The 17,668-nt window shown below is 38.6% G+C and overlaps 4 protein-coding genes across 6 annotated transcripts; 2 read left to right on the forward strand and 2 right to left on the reverse strand.

Moving 5' to 3' along the window:
- Window positions 1-305: 305 nt before the first annotated feature.
- LOC105690268 (ATP-dependent DNA helicase PIF1) lies at window positions 306-2,999 on the forward strand. The gene has a single exon (XM_012407917.3). The coding sequence runs from the start codon at window positions 750-752 to the stop codon at window positions 2,604-2,606; it is 1,857 nt and encodes a 618-aa protein (XP_012263340.2). The 5' UTR covers window positions 306-749; the 3' UTR covers window positions 2,607-2,999.
- LOC105690266 (protein brunelleschi) lies at window positions 2,604-8,454 on the reverse strand. 2 transcript variants are annotated; one of them, XM_012407914.2, is made up of 14 exons: window positions 8,315-8,454; window positions 8,089-8,205; window positions 6,840-7,816; window positions 6,501-6,774; window positions 6,194-6,392; window positions 5,908-6,119; window positions 5,638-5,836; window positions 5,153-5,567; window positions 4,856-5,076; window positions 4,424-4,784; window positions 4,203-4,359; window positions 3,954-4,128; window positions 3,650-3,873; window positions 2,604-3,570 (listed from the first exon to the last, which is right to left on the reverse strand). In XM_012407914.2, the coding sequence occupies exons 3-14, from the start codon at window positions 7,775-7,777 to the stop codon at window positions 3,379-3,381; spliced, it is 3,567 nt and encodes a 1,188-aa protein (XP_012263337.2). In that variant the 5' UTR covers window positions 7,778-7,816; window positions 8,089-8,205; window positions 8,315-8,454; the 3' UTR covers window positions 2,604-3,378. The 2 variants fall into 2 exon arrangements, with proteins under 2 accessions (XP_012263337.2, XP_012263338.2); XM_012407915.3 differs by lacking the exon at window positions 8,089-8,205 and having other exon boundaries at window positions 8,315-8,451.
- LOC105690270 (protein PRRC1-like) lies at window positions 8,382-11,269 on the forward strand. 2 transcript variants are annotated; one of them, XM_012407918.3, is made up of 5 exons: window positions 8,382-8,520; window positions 8,940-9,407; window positions 9,795-9,897; window positions 9,992-10,349; window positions 10,417-11,269. In XM_012407918.3, the coding sequence occupies exons 1-5, from the start codon at window positions 8,430-8,432 to the stop codon at window positions 10,561-10,563; spliced, it is 1,167 nt and encodes a 388-aa protein (XP_012263341.1). In that variant the 5' UTR covers window positions 8,382-8,429; the 3' UTR covers window positions 10,564-11,269. The 2 variants fall into 2 exon arrangements, with proteins under 2 accessions (XP_012263341.1, XP_048510048.1); XM_048654091.1 differs by having other exon boundaries at window positions 8,383-8,520; window positions 8,921-9,407.
- A 241-nt stretch (window positions 11,270-11,510) lies between these two features.
- LOC105690267 (translation elongation factor 2) lies at window positions 11,511-17,632 on the reverse strand. Its single transcript, XM_012407916.3, has 14 exons — window positions 17,468-17,632; window positions 16,319-16,533; window positions 15,937-16,130; window positions 15,408-15,616; window positions 15,083-15,316; window positions 14,893-15,006; window positions 14,549-14,695; window positions 14,108-14,348; window positions 13,733-13,900; window positions 13,346-13,635; window positions 12,956-13,165; window positions 12,576-12,758; window positions 12,124-12,381; window positions 11,511-11,832 (listed from the first exon to the last, which is right to left on the reverse strand). Exons 1-14 carry the CDS (start codon window positions 17,615-17,617, stop codon window positions 11,764-11,766), a joined length of 2,682 nt encoding a protein of 893 aa, XP_012263339.2. The 5' UTR covers window positions 17,618-17,632; the 3' UTR covers window positions 11,511-11,763.
- Between the last annotated feature and the right edge of the window lie 36 nt (window positions 17,633-17,668).

The raw sequence follows: 17,668 nt of genomic DNA on the forward strand, positions 1-17,668 counted from the left end.
AGCCAGGATTCTTTAATTGATTATAATAAGTTTTAGAAAGCGGTATTATCACGCAAAGTTATAAAATTTACAGCGAGTTACACGGAGAACAGCTAGACGATTCGAAGTTTTATCTCAACTGTTCGGCGCCGCCGCGCAAGCGCTTGGTGTTCGCACCAGCTCCTGCTAAACGGGCTGTACCTGTTTTTGATACAACGAATCACCATTGCCTTTATTTTAGCGGCGTTATAAACGTGAATGAGTTGGGATTCTCCAATTAATTATCTCAAGTTTTAGATTTCTTCAATATCAGACACAATTAAATTCACACCAAGTCACTTAGAGTTCAATTAGACCATTCGAAGTACGACTCCCAACCGGGCTTCCATAATCACTCGCCAATCACAATTCCCTGACCACTTTGCAATTGTTTGGCGCGTCAAAGCAACTGCCAGCAAAGGTTGTGGGCTGTGTACTTTCTTTTTTCGGTTTGACGAATGGCTTAATTTTTCTTTTACTCGATTCCAGAGGTCCATAATGACACACTTCAGTATTGCTTCCAACCAAAATATAATCTGTTAAATTCTAATTATCAGTGAACATATCAAGTGCTTGATAATTCATCGAGTCGGAGGTTATAAATTTAAGCAACTATCTCTCAATCTTTCATGTTCGAATTGATATTCAAATACATCAAATCTCATTGTTATTGCTGTACTGTACAAGACTTGGTTCATTTCGTGTCCCAGTAAACGAAACAAGCTGTTAAAATGGATTCGGACAATTCTGTTACCTGTGTCGTCACCATAGAGTGGCTGCAAAACCAGGGATCTGTTTCGAGGAAAGTAATCCACAAGTCAGCTACTGTCCGTTTGATTCGAAACATCGCTAAACAAATTCTTCTAGAAGTTAGACCAGGGAAAAGTAAGAGTCCTATAGAATTTTTGCTGCAATCTTTCACCGTCTTCCAGAAGTTCATCACCGAAGGAAAAGCATCCATAAAGTTCATAGATCTAAAGTGCACTGTGTTTCTATCAAATGCACCACCTGCACAGTTGATATCATTTCTGAAAATCATATTTATCAAGATGACTGGTCAGATTGAAAAAGGAGTATCAAAGAATCCTCTTAGAGACCAGCTTCTCTCAAACAAACCTTTTCAATCTGGTCAAGAAATAAGTCCAGCTACTGCAGTTGAGGTGGAAAGAGCAAAACAGAAGGCTATTGCTGGTTCCAGAGCAAGTATTACCACTCCATCCCCCTCGAATGTAAGGAAAAGGAAATTTATCGATCATAGTCAGCCTAAGATTTCAACAGCAAAAAAGTTATACCATAATCCAACGGCTTGCGAATTAACCGAGGAGCAGACTTCCATACTTAATGCAGCGTTAGGAGGGCAGAATTTGTTCTTCACAGGGTCAGCTGGAACCGGCAAATCTTTTCTGCTGCGGAGAATCATTGCAGCTTTACCACCTGATGTCACCATGGCTACTGCGAGCACAGGTGTAGCTGCATGCCATATTGGAGGCATAACGCTCCATCAATTTGCAGGGATTGGGATGGGGACTGCATCTCTTGAAAAATGTTATGAGCTAGCATCCAGATCATCGGTAGCACAAGTATGGAGGAGAACCAAGTATCTGGTGATTGACGAAATATCTATGGTGGATGGAGTATTTTTTGATAAGATCGAAGCAGTTGCTAGGAAGATCAGAAGAAATGAAAAACCTTTCGGAGGGATACAGCTGATTTTGTGCGGCGACTTCTTGCAGCTTCCTCCGGTTGTCAAATATGATGGCAAGCTGACATTCTGCTTCCAAAGCAAGTCTTGGAAGGACTGTGTTAAACGGACTTTTGAGTTAAAAAAAGTCCACAGGCAAAATGACTCTACTTTTATCAACATTTTAAATAGCATCAGGATTGGAAGAGTCACTAAAGAAATCACAGAAACTCTTGTTGCCACTGCTAGACAACAGATTGAAAAAGATGGAATCCTAGCCACCAGATTATGTACACATATTAACGATGCTAAACTCATTAACGAGTCCAAACTAGATCAGCTTGAGGAAAAGTCTCGGATATTCAATGCAGAGGATTCCGATATCAATGCAACAAAAATTTTGGATCAACAGCTACCAGTTCCTAGTAGCTTAGTCTTAAAAGTTGGAGCTCAAGTGATGCTTTTGAAAAATATAAATGTGGCAAATGGTTTGGTGAACGGTGCTAGGGGTGTGGTAATAAGAATTGATGCAGATGCACCTGTGGTCCATTTTCGTACTGGGAAAGATTACAAGGCAAAATCTGAAAAATGGACAGTAAAAACAGTATCTGGTTCTGTTATTAGTCGAAAACAAATCCCGCTGAAACTTGCCTGGGCATTTTCCATTCATAAAAGTCAGGGGCTCACTTTGGACTGTGTGGAAATGAGTCTTGGTCGAGTTTTTGATGCTGGACAAGCTTATGTCGCACTTTCCAGGGCACAAAACTTGCAATCTTTAAGAGTATTGGATTTTAATGCCACCCAGGTATGGGCTAATCCAGTAGTTCTTGAATTTTATAGAAATTTTCGACGAGAGTTACATGAAATGGAATTCATTCCTTTGGGTAAAAAACCACGAAACAAATAGTAAAACATTTGTCATTTTTTAAACACGTTTTTTACACACATAATTATACGATGATTCTATTCTTATATTATTTTGCACTGTTAGTAATTGCGATGATATTTTTCTTTTTCTCAACATCAGGTAATAGCGCATGACCATAGTCTGACTGAGTATTAGACCATGAGTGAAATATTATATTATTATATTTAGAATCAGCCAAGTTGTGACAGTTATTATCACCAATAATTCAATTTAGTGCAATAAGGGTAATAGAAAACATCTCTAGCCATGACTAATTATGATAAGTAGACACTAAAAGTAATGGTGAAAAGATAATTTTCTAGAGATTTGTATCTTCTTATTTATAAACCATAATTTTATCTCATCATATACCAATAAAAAATATTATTCATACATTGAAGGATAAAATAATTGTCAGCTTATCATTTGTTACAGATAAATGGTAATAATAATTAAGGCAATTGTGACAAAGATTAAACATATGGATACATTTTTTTTATACTGCTATATAATTGTGTACTATTTTCCTATACGAAGTAAAACAGCATTGATCACTTATTACAAACCACTCTTGTGCGCAACTCTACTCAGCCCAGCATATTGAAAATAATAACATCCTGAATTGTCACTAAAATCTCATCTCATTCAATTATTTTTTTGCTGAGTAGTTAAATGTCCAGTAAATTTTCAATTAGCATAATCAATGGACTGATTCATTTAAGTATTTCACACTGGAGTTTATATACATTCCTAGTTAGTTAATGTATGAATTTCAGCAGTCATCAATGGTTATTTCAATAGGTGGAATGTAACGCCATGTATGGCCAGCATTCATGAGTTCAGAACATAAAGTCGGTGTTCCTGGAGCTGATTCACTGGTGCTACATTGAATATCTACTTTATATTGGCCTGCGGTAAAAAACACTACTCGACACTCATGATGTGCACGGCCATGTTCCTCTAGCTGCAAAAGATTAAACAACTTTTCATCTCATATCAGAACCTTGAATATCAATAAGTGATGCATCAATGTTGAACTTTACCATAGGCAGCATCACTTTACTTGCACCAGCTGTTGAGAGTTTTGTATCCAATCTGTAATTGTTTACTCCATTGTGGTGGTCTTGATAAAAATTAATTGAAAGTCTGAGATCTCTGAGCGGTCTTTCCAATGCGTTACACACGCCAATTTTTAAGCTGATACATTCACCCAAGCCACAAGTCAATTCCTCTTGCGCTTTGACTGGTGAATCATTGATTGTGATTTCTAGCAGAAACAATATTTTCGTCAATTATCAAACTATTTTTTTTTCTTCCTTTGCTATAAACAAAATTTATCGAACATACCCCATTGTAACGGGCTCATCCTAACCAGGTCTAACATGTCCTGTGTCAAAGTAATGCCTGCTAGCGTAGCTTTACCAGTCGTTTCTGTGCCCAATAATTGCCACCTCAAATCGACCAACGAAGCTATGTGTTCCGAACAGACTCTTTCAAGTTCCACATCGCTGATTTCCTTATGCTAGTTACAGAGCCCATTAAAAATAAATACTATACTAAACTCATTCCATTGGCTATATAAAATAAATGACTCACTGAAGATAACTTATTCAGTGGGCATCGATTGACTGGTACAGGAATCCTACAAGGTTCTCGGCCCTCCATGTATATGCACTTGCTCTGGGTATAATGCAACTCCATTTCGTGGTTCGTCATGTTAGTTACATCCAATACTAGATAGAATTGTGTCGACCTGCAATAAGTTAATTGTCATCATTGAATAATTAAATAAAGTTTGCGACCGATAGAGAACTCACGTTTCTGCAGGGAGCACATCCCAGCTGGTAATTTGTACACTGGGTAACATTTCGATAGTTATAAAAACTGAGGATATTCGACAGTAACCGGTAGATAGTCCACCTCCCCCAGAATATTTGAGCTTCAATTGGCCTTCAATGATGTTGGAAGCATGAAGGGGTACCGCTAGTTTGGATAGACGCGTACTCGCCAGAGAAGAATGCCCGGATTGAGAGCTTAGTCCAGAACGAAAAGATGATGTTAATTCTGATTGCCTCTTTGTATGATGAGACGGAGAGCTCAAACGAGATGGTAAAGAACTTGGACCAGACTGTGACATCAAGCTACTTGGCTGACTCAAATAAGTGCTGCTGCTGAGATCTGGTACATCAAAATTTGCGTTGTTGATAATCGGTACATCATTGGACTAATAATAAGAAAAAGCATATCACCATTTCTAGAAGTTGGAGCAATGAAGTTGGTGACAGCATATAAGTAGATAGTTAAGCTTGCGCTAGCTCCTGGCGCAAGGGGCAGTTGAGTTTGCAAATTTTCATCACTCCATTTGAAGATTTTATCCTCTGTTGAAGTATCAAGTCCCGATTGCACGGACACTTCTATCATCTCGATGGGAACCAGCCCCACGTTCGTTAAAGTAACTGTACATTCTGCACTGAAATGAAACTCCTAGATTATGTAATACTCATAAATGGGTGAGATGCTTCGTGATGTCGACCTGAAATTTATACCTTTCTCCGCCATAGAGTGAGATACTCGCGCTCGTGACTATGTTGTCGCCAGAACTGAAACTTGCCGTTTGCGGCAAGCTTGTAGAGACGTCAATTTTTGGAAGAGCAGGTACAACTTCGACCGTGTATTGTGGGTGAGGCATTCCGTCCATGTGCCTCAATCTGCAGTTGGACTTTACCCCTAAGGTATGAGTACTAAAGCCAAGTATTTCAAGGTCCCCAATTTCCTTAGGTGTGCCAGCCAGAGTTACCGCAATAGGGCCAGATTCGGCAGCTAATGTTATTGTTTCTGGTATCGATTCAAACACTATCCCACTAGTGAGAAGACGCATATTTGACACATGGAGCTCAAATGGTAGAGGGTTTATCAGCTGCATAGAAACCTCGCAAATATCACCTTCCACCCAGAGATAATCTAACAGCAAACAACTTAGTTCAAGTTCCCGATTTTCCACTGTGCAAAGAGTCTTGTTGTTAAATCTCACCCATTTTACTTTTTGATGTATTCTTTCGTTCCAGAGACCCAAAATTGATGGGTGTAAATAAAAAAGGGCCGTGATCTTCTTTGATTCTTTCAATTTTTTGTGGCTGTAGATGCGGTTGGAGATTTTTAAGAGTGAATGATTTTGTTATTGGAATATTTGTCAGATTTGCTGGTGGTATGACCATTCCCGAATCCAATACCTATGTAAAACACTAATTATGACAACTTTTCATTTGCAATTGTGAATTAAATTAACTAAAATGCGACATACAAGTGGCACTGGGGCTCCTTCACACTGCTGCGAAACAGCTTGAAGTTGTAGGGCCGATTCCTTCCGTTCGACAGGGCTCATATGGTTGTACATTGTTTGAAGCAAGAAGGTCATGTGACGAGTCGCTAGTGCCGGATTTCCCATACGTTTTGCAGCAACGACCAGTTCTTGTATCAATTGAATTTGCAATGCTGGCCATCCTCTTAAACCATCTTTAATATGGAATTTGGGGATTACATCGGTTGGTAGGCATCAATAACATTGACAATCGTCAAAAAAATCATACCTGAAGGCATTTCTATAGGATCCAGGCACAGCTTGAGCCCTGGGGCCGCTTGAAGCATTAAACTGTAACATTGCTGCCAATCTGGATTTGGATTATTTTGTGAAACATGTCTGGTAGCAGCTAGACGTAAACAGAAAGAGGCTTTGCGTGTAAATCCAAACGCTGTAAAGAGTTCTGATAAAGTAGTGAACCGTTGAATCTAGACCAAAATATACGAATTAATCAACTGGATACCTCTTGAAATCGATTAACCAGTAACTTATCCTGTTGAGTAATAAACAACAGAAAACATTACGTGAAAACTTACTTTTTCCTGTTCACTGAGTGTCAAATTGATGAAGACAACATTGTTAAGGAAAGATGCCGCTTGTAAAGTACAGTTTTGTTCAATAGAAATTCTAGTTGCCTTGAAACTGGCTTCGGTTTCAACTATGCCTGCGTTTTTATGTTTACTATAATGCACTATTGCTTCTCGGTATTTCTTTGCAATTTCTTCAGGTGGTAAAATATGAGGCATTTCTGCCCTGATGGCTTCTAGATTCGGGGATGGTGGCAAAGGATTCACAGCTTGAGATCCTCTTCTGCAAATCAAAGCAAAGAATATAAATGCCTGTTTCATAAATACAGCCCTTGATTCCACATTTACCTCTGTTTTCCTGGGCTGCCTTCTTGCAGAGACGAATTTCTCTGTAATGGAAGACTACGGCACATGTTTGGGTATAACACTAAAACAGAGGCAGCACACTGTCCTTCATAGGCCGCACCAAGCCACAGCCAATCTTTCACTGCCTGTAGAGTATTTGCAGCAGAATTATAGTGGTACAAGGCATCAGCCGGGAGGCCTGCTTGGAGACAAAGATCTCCTAGATGTTTTGTCATTCTTCCAACGCATCTCTTTCTCATATTGCCAGACTCAAGATCAAGCCCTATGAAATCTTTTTTTTCAAACGGTGCTAGAAGAAGTGACACGCGATCTACTTTTTCTCTGGATCTTTCTAATCGCTTGGACTCCAAAATCCAGAACAGTGAATTCAGTAATTCTGCAATTTGAGCCTCGAGGTTCAGGCAAGTTTCATCAGCATAGAACAGTGCCGTGGTCTTGAAGTTTGATGGAGTTGTAAAAGTTGCTGGTGGTTCATTAGGCTTTTCTGATTCAACTGGCCCAAAAAGTATAGCTCTAGAATCATATAAAGTACTGTCATATTTGACTTTTTGAGTTTCATGAACCCTACAGAGTTCGTCCAACTCTGTTTGACAATCGTATTTCCCAACTGTAATTAATCCCAGCAGTCTTCTGTGGGTTTGGAACTCTCCCCAATCACTGTTCTCAACTGGATGATCCTTAATAAATCTTGCCAGTATTTCACGTGTTGTACCTGTTGAATCTAATACTGTAAATCTGCTGCCACTTTTTATTATCCTTTCACTGATTTTTAAAACAGTCTTCGGTTTGATCTGAGTCCCAATCGGTTTCAATAACAGCAATAGCGCTGCATGATCATGAGCTGTTTGCTCATAGTCTGGCTGGGACATCTTATTGTCAGGCACCGCACTCGACAGAATAACACTTACTGAAGACCGCATTTATGTGCTCACTATAATCAAGCGACTGTTCAAAATCACCTGTTAATAAAAGAAAAAACAAAATCAATGAATCAATAGTAGGACTCACAGTTAACAATCGAGTATAGTAATGTTACGGATTTATCTATCTTCTGTGATAAACTTAGAATAATGATCTCTCTCTGTTATGTTTTTCTCAGATGTGAAAAAGCTGAAAGTTATGTCAGTTTTTTGGTTATTAAAATTAGATTTTCCAAAAAAAAAAAACGCTTTTTATTGTGCCAGTCAGCTTACGTCTATCTAAAGCTTCTGTTTTCTGAGTTTCTATTTACCTTTAGGGCAATCATCGTACACCGTGCATAGAATTTTAATTAATTGTACTGCATCTAATTTGGGAGTTGCTATTTGACAGCTGTCGAGGCAGCCGAAAGCTGTGGTCACGCCGTACTCTGATCAAAAAGCAAGAAAAAACATAAAGAAAACTTTTTTAGCCTGGCAACACTGCTACGGACTTATCATGCGAGGTTATCAGCAATCCGAAGTCGTCAACGATCTTACCATTGTCGTACTCGCAAAATTCCTGTCATCTTGTTTCGTGCGGGGTACCACAAATAAATCGCATTACATCAAAAGATAATTTTGCATCCGTAAAAAATTCAAAGTGATTAGCACGATGGCTGAAGAATCCAACGGAGAATCCACATTTGAGTTTGTCGAGAAAAAGACGGACGACATGTCGATATCCGAGGAGACTGCAAAAACTGGTTAGTCCCGCAGACAGATATTTACTTTCCCACATGTGCAGGTGGGCCTGTCAAATACGCGATTATTATCATGTCAACAAGGTGCACGCTACCAATTGAGTCACGTTCACATTACATGATATATACCAATGAGTAAATTTGATCGACCTAATTTTTTTCTCCAATTTCGTCATCATCGAAACTGGCTACGTTAACCATGCTCTTCTAGACACCATGTTGATAGAATGCAACACATCTCCCTGCAGTTTTTCTCATTTTTTCGATGTTGTTAAGGACATCAAAATACTTTTCCACAATGGATATAGATCAAATTTACCAATCACATAATAACTGGAATGTTTCCTATCATTTCAGTATAATAAATATTCGACATACTGAAACTTAACATTATATCATTCAGGCCCAAGTTTTTATTTCAGACTCTTTGAGTAGTATGTCATCTACCGCATCTTTGTTGCCACCTCTCGGTATTTCGATGTCATCTGGAAACTTGCTCTCCAATATTGCTCCTCCGAGTGCTTTACCCGTTTTCATGTCAACCCCTGTGCAGCTGCTGTCTGAATCAAGTGTCTCCAACCAGACTACCCCGACAACAAAGAATGGCGTTAATTCTGGTTCTATCAAGAAACAGCCAGAGTCACAAACTGATGTCACAAACAAACAACCCCAGCAGGAAACGTATTATTTGGCAAGTTTTTCACCAGCAATACCATCTAATGAGAATACTGAACCACTGCAAACCACACCAGCCCAAGATTTCAGCCTGTTTTCCTGGGTGAAGGAAAATGTGACAAGCAGTAAAGTTGTGAAGAAGGTGGCTGAAACGGCAAAGAATAGCGTAAACTACATGTTAACTACTCTGGATCCACAGATGGAGCAGTTCATGTGTGAGTTAATATTCTTCAAGTAATGTGGACTTCCAGAGATAAGTTTATACTTGTGATATCTCAGAATCGGATGAATTAATCCAATTTCAGATGAGTAACCCTATGTAGATGGTTGCCCATGTGATATTGCATCACATCTAGCTTAGTTCATAGAGAAATCTATTTTTGGTCTCTGCATAGCCCAGTTCTAAACCGATTTGCGACTTGTTCTACTTGTCACTCAGAGCAGAAATCTGAAATAAAGCCTTGTTAATAAAATTAACATCAATTGTGAGTGAAGAACAACTTGTGAACGATCTGTCATTTGAGAAAATTGAATGATAATAGGCATGTTGGTTCATCATGTTAAAAATTATTTTCGAAGTTTTTTCGAAATATACATTACAGATCCTTATGAGGATGTAGAAGTTATAGTTGCCTCCAATAAAGACGTTAAGATCAGCCCCATACGGAATGCCTTTGAAGGAATTTTTGGTCAGGCTAAAGTTTCGTGAGTATAAATAAACACTCTTGGAAAAAAAGATTAATAATTTTCATTCTAAACAGATGCTATGAGATTCGATTAATTTGTTTTTAAATCACAGTGGTATAGAAGTGAAAACCTCAACAGTAGCTGTGCAGCCTGTTGGATTTGCTGCGGGCATACAGGGAGCTGAAGAACGAATTAGTTTGGCACGTAGTAATTCCTCAGTTGGAAAAGATGTGCCCATTGTCGCAGTTGAAAACTTTTTACTCGAAGTTAGCGAAGGACAATGGTACGACGTCGGAGTAATTTTGTTGAGTGATCCAAAAAATAACATAAATTTAAAGACATTCACACAAATGACACCGGTACCCAGTCATATCGTTGAGTTAGCACAGCAGGCAACGTCAAAAGACTACGATCTCCGATCCACGGGTTTGGCTGTTACGGTCGGCAGTTTGATAGCAAGTGAACTACAGGTATGAGAACAAAGGGTTACCTCTATTTTTCTAGACAACATAAATTTTCTGCATTTTTTCTCACTAGGTATCTCATGACGAATGGCATCATTCCCTCACTGGGGTCTCTCGACGACACATTATCCGACTCGCTGCTCAGTCATTAGTCGGTATATACATCAAAGCTGTCCCACGATCTCAAAAATTGCCCACGAGTCCTCTGCAGTCGCTGTAAATACGATTACGTTGAATCTAAGTTAATTTTATTATGCCAAACTACTTCTAACAAAAAGTGGAGTACTTTCAATTTAAAAATTTTTTTTTTTCCTCGAGGTATTTTGTACAGATTAATTTATATATAAAATCAGACGATTCAGTCCAACCTGATCGACATGTATTTTACTTCGAGGTTGCCAGAAAGTGTAACTTGCAGAGCCTTTGAGAAGACTTACAATTAAATGTGAAACAATCCTTGTAACCATTAGCGGATTTTGTGGAAGCTTGCGATTCGGCGAATAATGGATAATCGCAAAACGTGGTGTAAGAATATCAAAATCATTGTATCTGAACACGAATATATATTTTAATTAATCAAGTATTGAACTCAGATTGTTTACTTTAATTATCGAAGAAACCTTCATAATTCCCGACAATCCCAAATTATTCATTTGTGTACAAGGCAAGTAAAATACAGCAATTTATTTTCCGAATGATCTCTTTAATATTTTGAAGCTTCCACGGTTATTCAAGCAATTCTATCTTACATCAGTCGTTAATACCTTTCGTTTCTCTAACTCTGGAATCAACTGGAAAACCAGATAAACAATGTGCGGATTAGGAGTAAAAAAATGAGTGTAAAAAACATACAGGACAAGTTTGTTTAGTATGTATAATAAAGGCATCTATATATTTCAAGAGTAAAAAAAAAAAAAAAAAAAAAATTCACCAGAATTACCACCAGTTATCACTGTAATTAAAAATCGAATATCCAGCAAAGTTCATCTCAACTTTCTATTATTAAACTCAAAGTCTGATTACTATACCTCCTTGGTCTGATATTAAAAAACATTATTCATGTGATGTCGTATATTTGAATACTAGGTACCACTGGGAGTTGGTATAGCTTGTGTAATTAAATAAAATGAATGTATAAAATAACCGTCTGTCCCATATTAACATGGATTTCCGACATAATTACAATATCTTTATTTTATTATTATTTCTTTTATAATATTTGTTGTTTATCACTTTTTCCATACATACCCGTTGTTGCATTTCGACAATGCAAGGCCCAGGGCAGTATTTTGCGCAAACAAGATCAATAAAAAAACTGATATCAGGTGTTGGGATACGTGTCGCGGCAACTTCGAAATGATATTAATTGAATTGAAATATTTAAATAGATATTTAAATACACTGCGTATCTTTGAACCGGTTACAGTTTATCAAGATACGAAGCCAAGTCGGGAAGTCCTTCCTTCAATCCCTTCCTCTTGCGGGTATCCTGAAAAAAAAATCATTCGCATCACAAATAATCACAGGCAAATTTGATGTTAAATACAAAATTATCGTGGTATTACACAAAGATGGAACACATGTAATTTTTTTTTTAAATTCACTATGTGCGTCCTCCTATTCTGGCCGACCAAATTAATTGATCAACCTAAATCGAAAGACATTTGATGTTTCACGATTTTAAAAATGCCAATGCTTCGAATAACATCGTCATTAGTTATGATCGTGAAAATAATGACAGCGGCGAATCATGAGTCAAATAGTGAAGCAGCGAACTCACCTGTACAACCTGGAATGGTCGAGTACCAGATTCAGTTGGGTCACCGGGAAGAATTTGCCAGTGATCAAACACGCACTGTGGGAAAGCCTGACCTCCGGTGTTGGAGCGAAGATCGGCAGTGAATCCAAAGGATTCGTTGACAGGCAAGTAAGCCTTGACGACGAACATGGGGGTACCGGCAACTTGTAATTCTTCGAAAACGTGACCACGTCTGCGATTGAGCACACCGTAGATTCCACCGACAGCCACTTCGGGGCACTAAAAATAAAAATATGGGTTAACTCGGCTAGAAATAAATCTCGTTCTACGAATATTATCGGTTTCCAAAATCAGTCGGCCGTTCTTATTATGGTCTTTCATAAGAATTCAGAACAGGTCTGTGAAGAACAATCATCATGTAATTTCTATACGCATATCAAGATACAAATGAGTATGAGACAACAAACACTGACCTGGATTTCGCAAAGATAAACAGGTTCCATCAGTCGGGGCGCTGCAGTAAGCAAACAGGCATACAAACAACGTCTGGTAGTAGGAATGATCTGTCCACCACCTCTGTGGATTGCATCGGCGTGTAGTGTTACGTCGTAGATGTTGAATCGGACACCTCGCAAGTTTTCTTCGGAAAGAACACCCTGTTGGTAGAACGTTAAAAAATCATTTCAGATACAGTCGTACATCAAAGAGAAGTAAAATTTTTTCAACATGAATTCAGGTTGTCAACGATAATCACGGTTTGTCATAACCCAGTGCTCAAACGAGTTTTTTCATCACATAAATTGCCGGAGTTACGTTTACTTGTTTTACTTTGTGACAAAATAGAGGAGATTACCTCTTTAGCGGCCCACTGGAATCCAGCAACTACAGAGTCCTTGATTTCGTTAAGATATTGGACTCCCTTTGTACAATCGAGAAGAATGTTAGGTCCAGTTCCGTCGGGACCGAAGCACCAGATTTTACGAGCCTCAGTTATATCATAGTCGTACTTGTCGCACAAGTAACGAGCACGTACTTTGAAGTCGTCTCTTGGATTGACATCACCCTATTCGATAATAAGTTGTAACACATTTGTCATTAAAAAGAACAATTATTCGAAAGAATTAATTTTTCTTTAAATGAAAGACAGAGCCATTGGAATTGTCCCACATAAACTTGTCACATTCCAATTCGAATATATTACTGAAGATTGGTTGCTCTCCAAAACTTAATATAAATGACTTACGTTGTCGATGTCTTCGGCAAGACCGTCAGGCATGGGTTGAGCTTTCATGAAAAGACGATTGTGCTTATTGGGTGATTTGGACAGACACATTTGATCCGATTCCTCGGACACAGTCTCACGATAAGACACGACTGGGTCGGACTTTTTGATTGGAATACAGGCGTGATCTTCTTCCAGATCTTTCAAACAAATTTCTAAATGAAGTTCACCGGCACCAGCGATGATGTGCTCTCCGGATTCTTCGATGATACACTGTACCATAGGATCTGACTTGGCTAAGCGTTTTAATCCTGTGAACGGAATGAAAGGTAGGCATTTTATATTTACTGCATCGAAAGTAAGGACGATCGATCTTTCAATACGAAACTTATATTACAGAGTACTGACCTTCGACGAGTTTCGGCAAATCAGCAGGATTTTTGGGTTCAACGGCAACGCGCACAACAGGTGATACGGAGAACTTCATGACCTTCATGTTATGCGCATCTTTGAAGGTGGTGATAGTTCCAGTCTTAACCAAGAACTGGTCAACACCGACAAGTCCACAGATATTTCCTAAAATTCAAAATATTGGCACTATTAAACAAACAGTCAATATGGCACACTGATGATGCTCGAGTCTTGATTTATTAAGGTCAGTAGGCCGTTCTTAAATTGTCGATCACTATTTTCAGAACAGGTCTGTGCAGAACAATCATCATACATATATCTGTCACATGGAACTCTGTAAAAATGAATAAATTGAGAAAAGCTGATGCTTACCGGAAGGCACATCTTCGATAGCTTCAACATAACGTCCCATCATCAAAATAGTACGCTGGATGGCTTTCTCGTACAAGTCTTCTTTCTTTCCTGGTGTGAAGTTGGGTCCCATAATACGAGCTTTCTGTCCTGTGGATACTTTTCCTGAGAAGACTCGTCCGAACGCGTAGAAACGTCCCTTATCTGAAGTAGGTACCATTTTCGAGACGTACATCATCAGAGGTGCATTAGGGTCACAGTTCTGAAAATAAAATCAACCTAGTCAATTCGACGTCGTTATTCGTTCGAATGCTAATTATGACCATAGAAAACGTCAGCTGGCCGTTCTTAAATCAATCATTAGATATCAGAACAGGTCTGTGAAGAACAATCATCATATGGTTGGTTATCATGTGTACACAAGTGAGTGTGATAATTTTTTTCCAATATTAAATAGCTCACCTTGATTCCCATAGCAGCCTCGTCATCATGAGGTCCTTCGTACAACATTTCCATACGGTATTTCTGAGCTACAACAGGGGATGGTAAGTGAATGGCTATCATCTGAAGTAGTGCTTCTCCAGCAGGCAACCAGGTCCTCATGACGACCTATAAATATAAACTGACTGTTAGTAGAATTCGGCTCAATCGGTCACTGTGGACTTATCTGTGACGACTTCAGATTCTGTTCATCAATTCTCTCATAATAATTCAGAAGAGGTGTCAGAAATAATTTAGAACATTCATCACGGTAAAATTAATTTTCAATAGCTTGTAGAAAACATGAAAATATTTATTAATCTTACCTTGAGAAGAGCTTTGCCATCTTTGTCCTTGTCTTCAGGTTTCAAAGTGATATCTAGTTTCTTCAAAAGACTCTCCGCTTCGTCTTTTTTGTAGTTCATGATGCTATCGAACACCTGCAAAAATGATGATTCCAATTATTGAACCAGAATCATCTATAGTAACATGTTACGAAATTGTTATTCTAAATACCTTGTAGATAGGATCGAGGACGTACATGCAGAAAGAACGTTTGTTATCAGCTTCCTTTTGCTTGCTCCATTTCTTGGTCTTGGGGTTGAAGAAGGATTCTCCCCAAAGTCTGTTCATCAATTTGACGACGTCGATCTTGAATTTCTCGGCATACATTTCTGAGAACTGTTTTAGAGTAAACGCCCAACCGTGAAGCCCAGAACCGAAACCCACAGATCCTTTGCTTGGGTCTACCTGTAGTGATGTAGATGAAGAAAAAGAATCAACAAATAATCATGTGAATCGTATGATTCTCGTGTAGCATATTAATAGACAAAAAACTTACGCGAACTTCTCCCATGGGACCATCATCGTCAGAATAAGTAGCAATAATAACGTTGACGTTTTCGACGATACGCTGGAAGGTCTGGTACAGATCCTCACTTTCTAATTGCAATTCGAGCAAAGCACGGTCCATCTTGTTCATGAATAGGACAGGCTTGATACGTTCAGCAATAGCTTGACGCAGTACAGTTTCAGTCTGTACGCAAACACCTTTCAAAAGAGAGATCAATTCAACCTCATTTCAATACGTATTCTACTTATACTTTGATTCTACTCTATTCTTGATTATACGAAATTATATTACAAAAGGTTTTGTAGTAACAAAGTCGTAGCATATCAGTAACGAACATAGAGATAGAGGTTCACTGACAGCGTTTAAACAAAGCTACTATAAATTTATCTTCTTCCATTAACGCACTGCCAACACTGTCAAAGTGTATGAACAACTTTTGAAAAAAGATGTTCCGCACACTACAGAGTAGCCCGGGTGTGCTGGAAGACATAATATCAAGTTACAGGCATACACTAACCAGAAACACAGTCGACGACAACAAGTGCTCCATCAGTGACACGAAGAGCTGCTGTTACTTCACTTGAGAAATCTACGTGTCCAGGAGAATCAATCAAGTTGATCAAGAAACCCTTTTCATCTTTGTCACGTTGATCAGGATTTGTGATGAAGACACAGTCCTTAGCATCAAGCTCAAAGTACATGGAGATAGCACTAAGAAATAATGACCAATTGTGTTACTTTGTTGCTTTTACCTCATCACTAGGTATGACTGATAGATATCATAAGAGTTTGAACAATATATGTCAGTTGTAATGACAAATAATATTTGACCAGACATTGTAAAAGCCATTTGTACAAATGGGAGTAAATTTAGCAAAGAATTGGGAAGTTTTACTCACGTAGACTTGATTGTAATACAACGTTCCTGTTCATCCTTGCGGGTGTCGGTGAAGCGAGTCTCACCAGCTTTTGCGCCAGCAATAATACCAGCCTTAGAAACAAGGGAGTCGGTCAAAGTTGACTTTCCATGATCGACGTGAGCTATGACGGACATGTTTCTGATGTTCTTCTTCTTGTCCATCATCCCACGGATCTCGTCTACTGTGAAATTCACCTGAAATAAATTAAATACAGTAAAATAAGTACTAATTTTACACTTCGAGTAGAGTTTATAATGTTGATCTACTTGTGCTCTTAATAAAGCATAGTACAATGAAAAGGAACAAAGTGTTCAATAATGGAATAATTACAAATAATCTCAGCATTCGTCATTTTGTAAAATGATTCAGTAGATGTTTAGTGATACGTTACACCAACAGCTTGGTTGCCAATAGTAGAATCAAAGTTGGAGATTTATAAAAATCTATGAAACATATTCTTCAGTCAATTGTTGTTATCTTAGATTTTTATCATTGTTTCATTGAGACACGAGTGTCCCGTTTTCTAATCATTACGTGAGTAGATGTGATAAAGTCTGACATTGTACTGTCCATCAAACAAGTAGACATAAGCGAACCAGTTGTTCATATCTTCATTGATGTTGAAATAATTCCTTTAATATTGAATTAATTGTGGAACTATCCAAAACAACAGCGTGATTCTCCTTCATGAACCGAGCGATGACCCATAACGGGACTTATCGTAGCTTCCAATGACCATAAAACGCATACAACTCCGAAAATCATTGTGCGCTGGTAAGATCGTCATATTGGCTTGTGACACGTTGTCGCCAACGATGCTGAGCGAAACATATTTCGTCGATTTATTATCGTACAGCAGAATTTCCTACAGATTGATTCAACGGAGGATGGTGATTCGAATTACTGGGAAGACTTTAGCGTTTTAATTGTTAGGATAGGTCTTTGACAATATTGATAAATCATCCTCAAGCACTGACGTTCGCAGGATTGCGCAATCCGGTGCAATCCTCCAGCTTTTATTTAATTCACAAACACCTTTCACTCTGATATGGAAAATATTCGTATTGCTGCACTTCTTGATTAAGACGGAATACAATTCCAAAGGAAATTCGACCAAATATTACTTACCATTTTGGATGTTGTCCGATTTTCGTTTGCCTGGTCAGAAATATACGTGCGCCAACAATGGCGGACTCCCTGGGAAAGAACACGAACAGCCGCGAGCCGAGCAGGCAGGAGCAGGCAGGAGTCGAGTGACAAGGGTTGCCAACAGTGCATAAATATATATCAGTGGCTCCCAAGGGCTCCCTCTGCACCAAACGGGACTGC

This window comes from Athalia rosae, chromosome 4 (genome assembly GCF_917208135.1).
Source record: "Athalia rosae chromosome 4, iyAthRosa1.1, whole genome shotgun sequence".
NCBI lineage: Eukaryota > Metazoa > Arthropoda > Insecta > Hymenoptera > Athaliidae > Athalia > Athalia rosae.

Coding starts and splice junctions, on each gene's coding strand:
- LOC105690266 (XM_012407914.2), bottom strand. CDS start 7,777: ATGCGGTCTTCAGTAAGTGTTATTCTGTCGAGTGCGGTGCCTGACAAT. Junction 6,393..6,500: donor CACTCAGTGAACAGGAAAAA/GTAAGTTTTCAC, acceptor ATTTTGGTCTAG/ATTCAACGGTTCACTACTTT. Junction 5,837..5,907: donor AAGGAGCCCCAGTGCCACTT/GTATGTCGCATT, acceptor TGTTTTACATAG/GTATTGGATTCGGGAATGGT.
- LOC105690267 (XM_012407916.3), bottom strand. CDS start 17,617: ATGCACTGTTGGCAACCCTTGTCACTCGACTCCTGCCTGCTCCTGCCT. Junction 15,617..15,936: donor TGTCGTCGACTGTGTTTCTG/GTTAGTGTATGC, acceptor CTCTTTTGAAAG/GTGTTTGCGTACAGACTGAA. Junction 12,382..12,575: donor TTTATCTTTGCGAAATCCAG/GTCAGTGTTTGT, acceptor TTTTATTTTTAG/TGCCCCGAAGTGGCTGTCGG.
- LOC105690268 (XM_012407917.3), top strand. CDS start 750: ATGGATTCGGACAATTCTGTTACCTGTGTCGTCACCATAGAGTGGCTG.
- LOC105690270 (XM_012407918.3), top strand. CDS start 8,430: ATGGCTGAAGAATCCAACGGAGAATCCACATTTGAGTTTGTCGAGAAA. Junction 8,521..8,939: donor CGAGGAGACTGCAAAAACTG/GTTAGTCCCGCA, acceptor TTTTTATTTCAG/ACTCTTTGAGTAGTATGTCA. Junction 9,408..9,794: donor ACAGATGGAGCAGTTCATGT/GTGAGTTAATAT, acceptor TATACATTACAG/ATCCTTATGAGGATGTAGAA.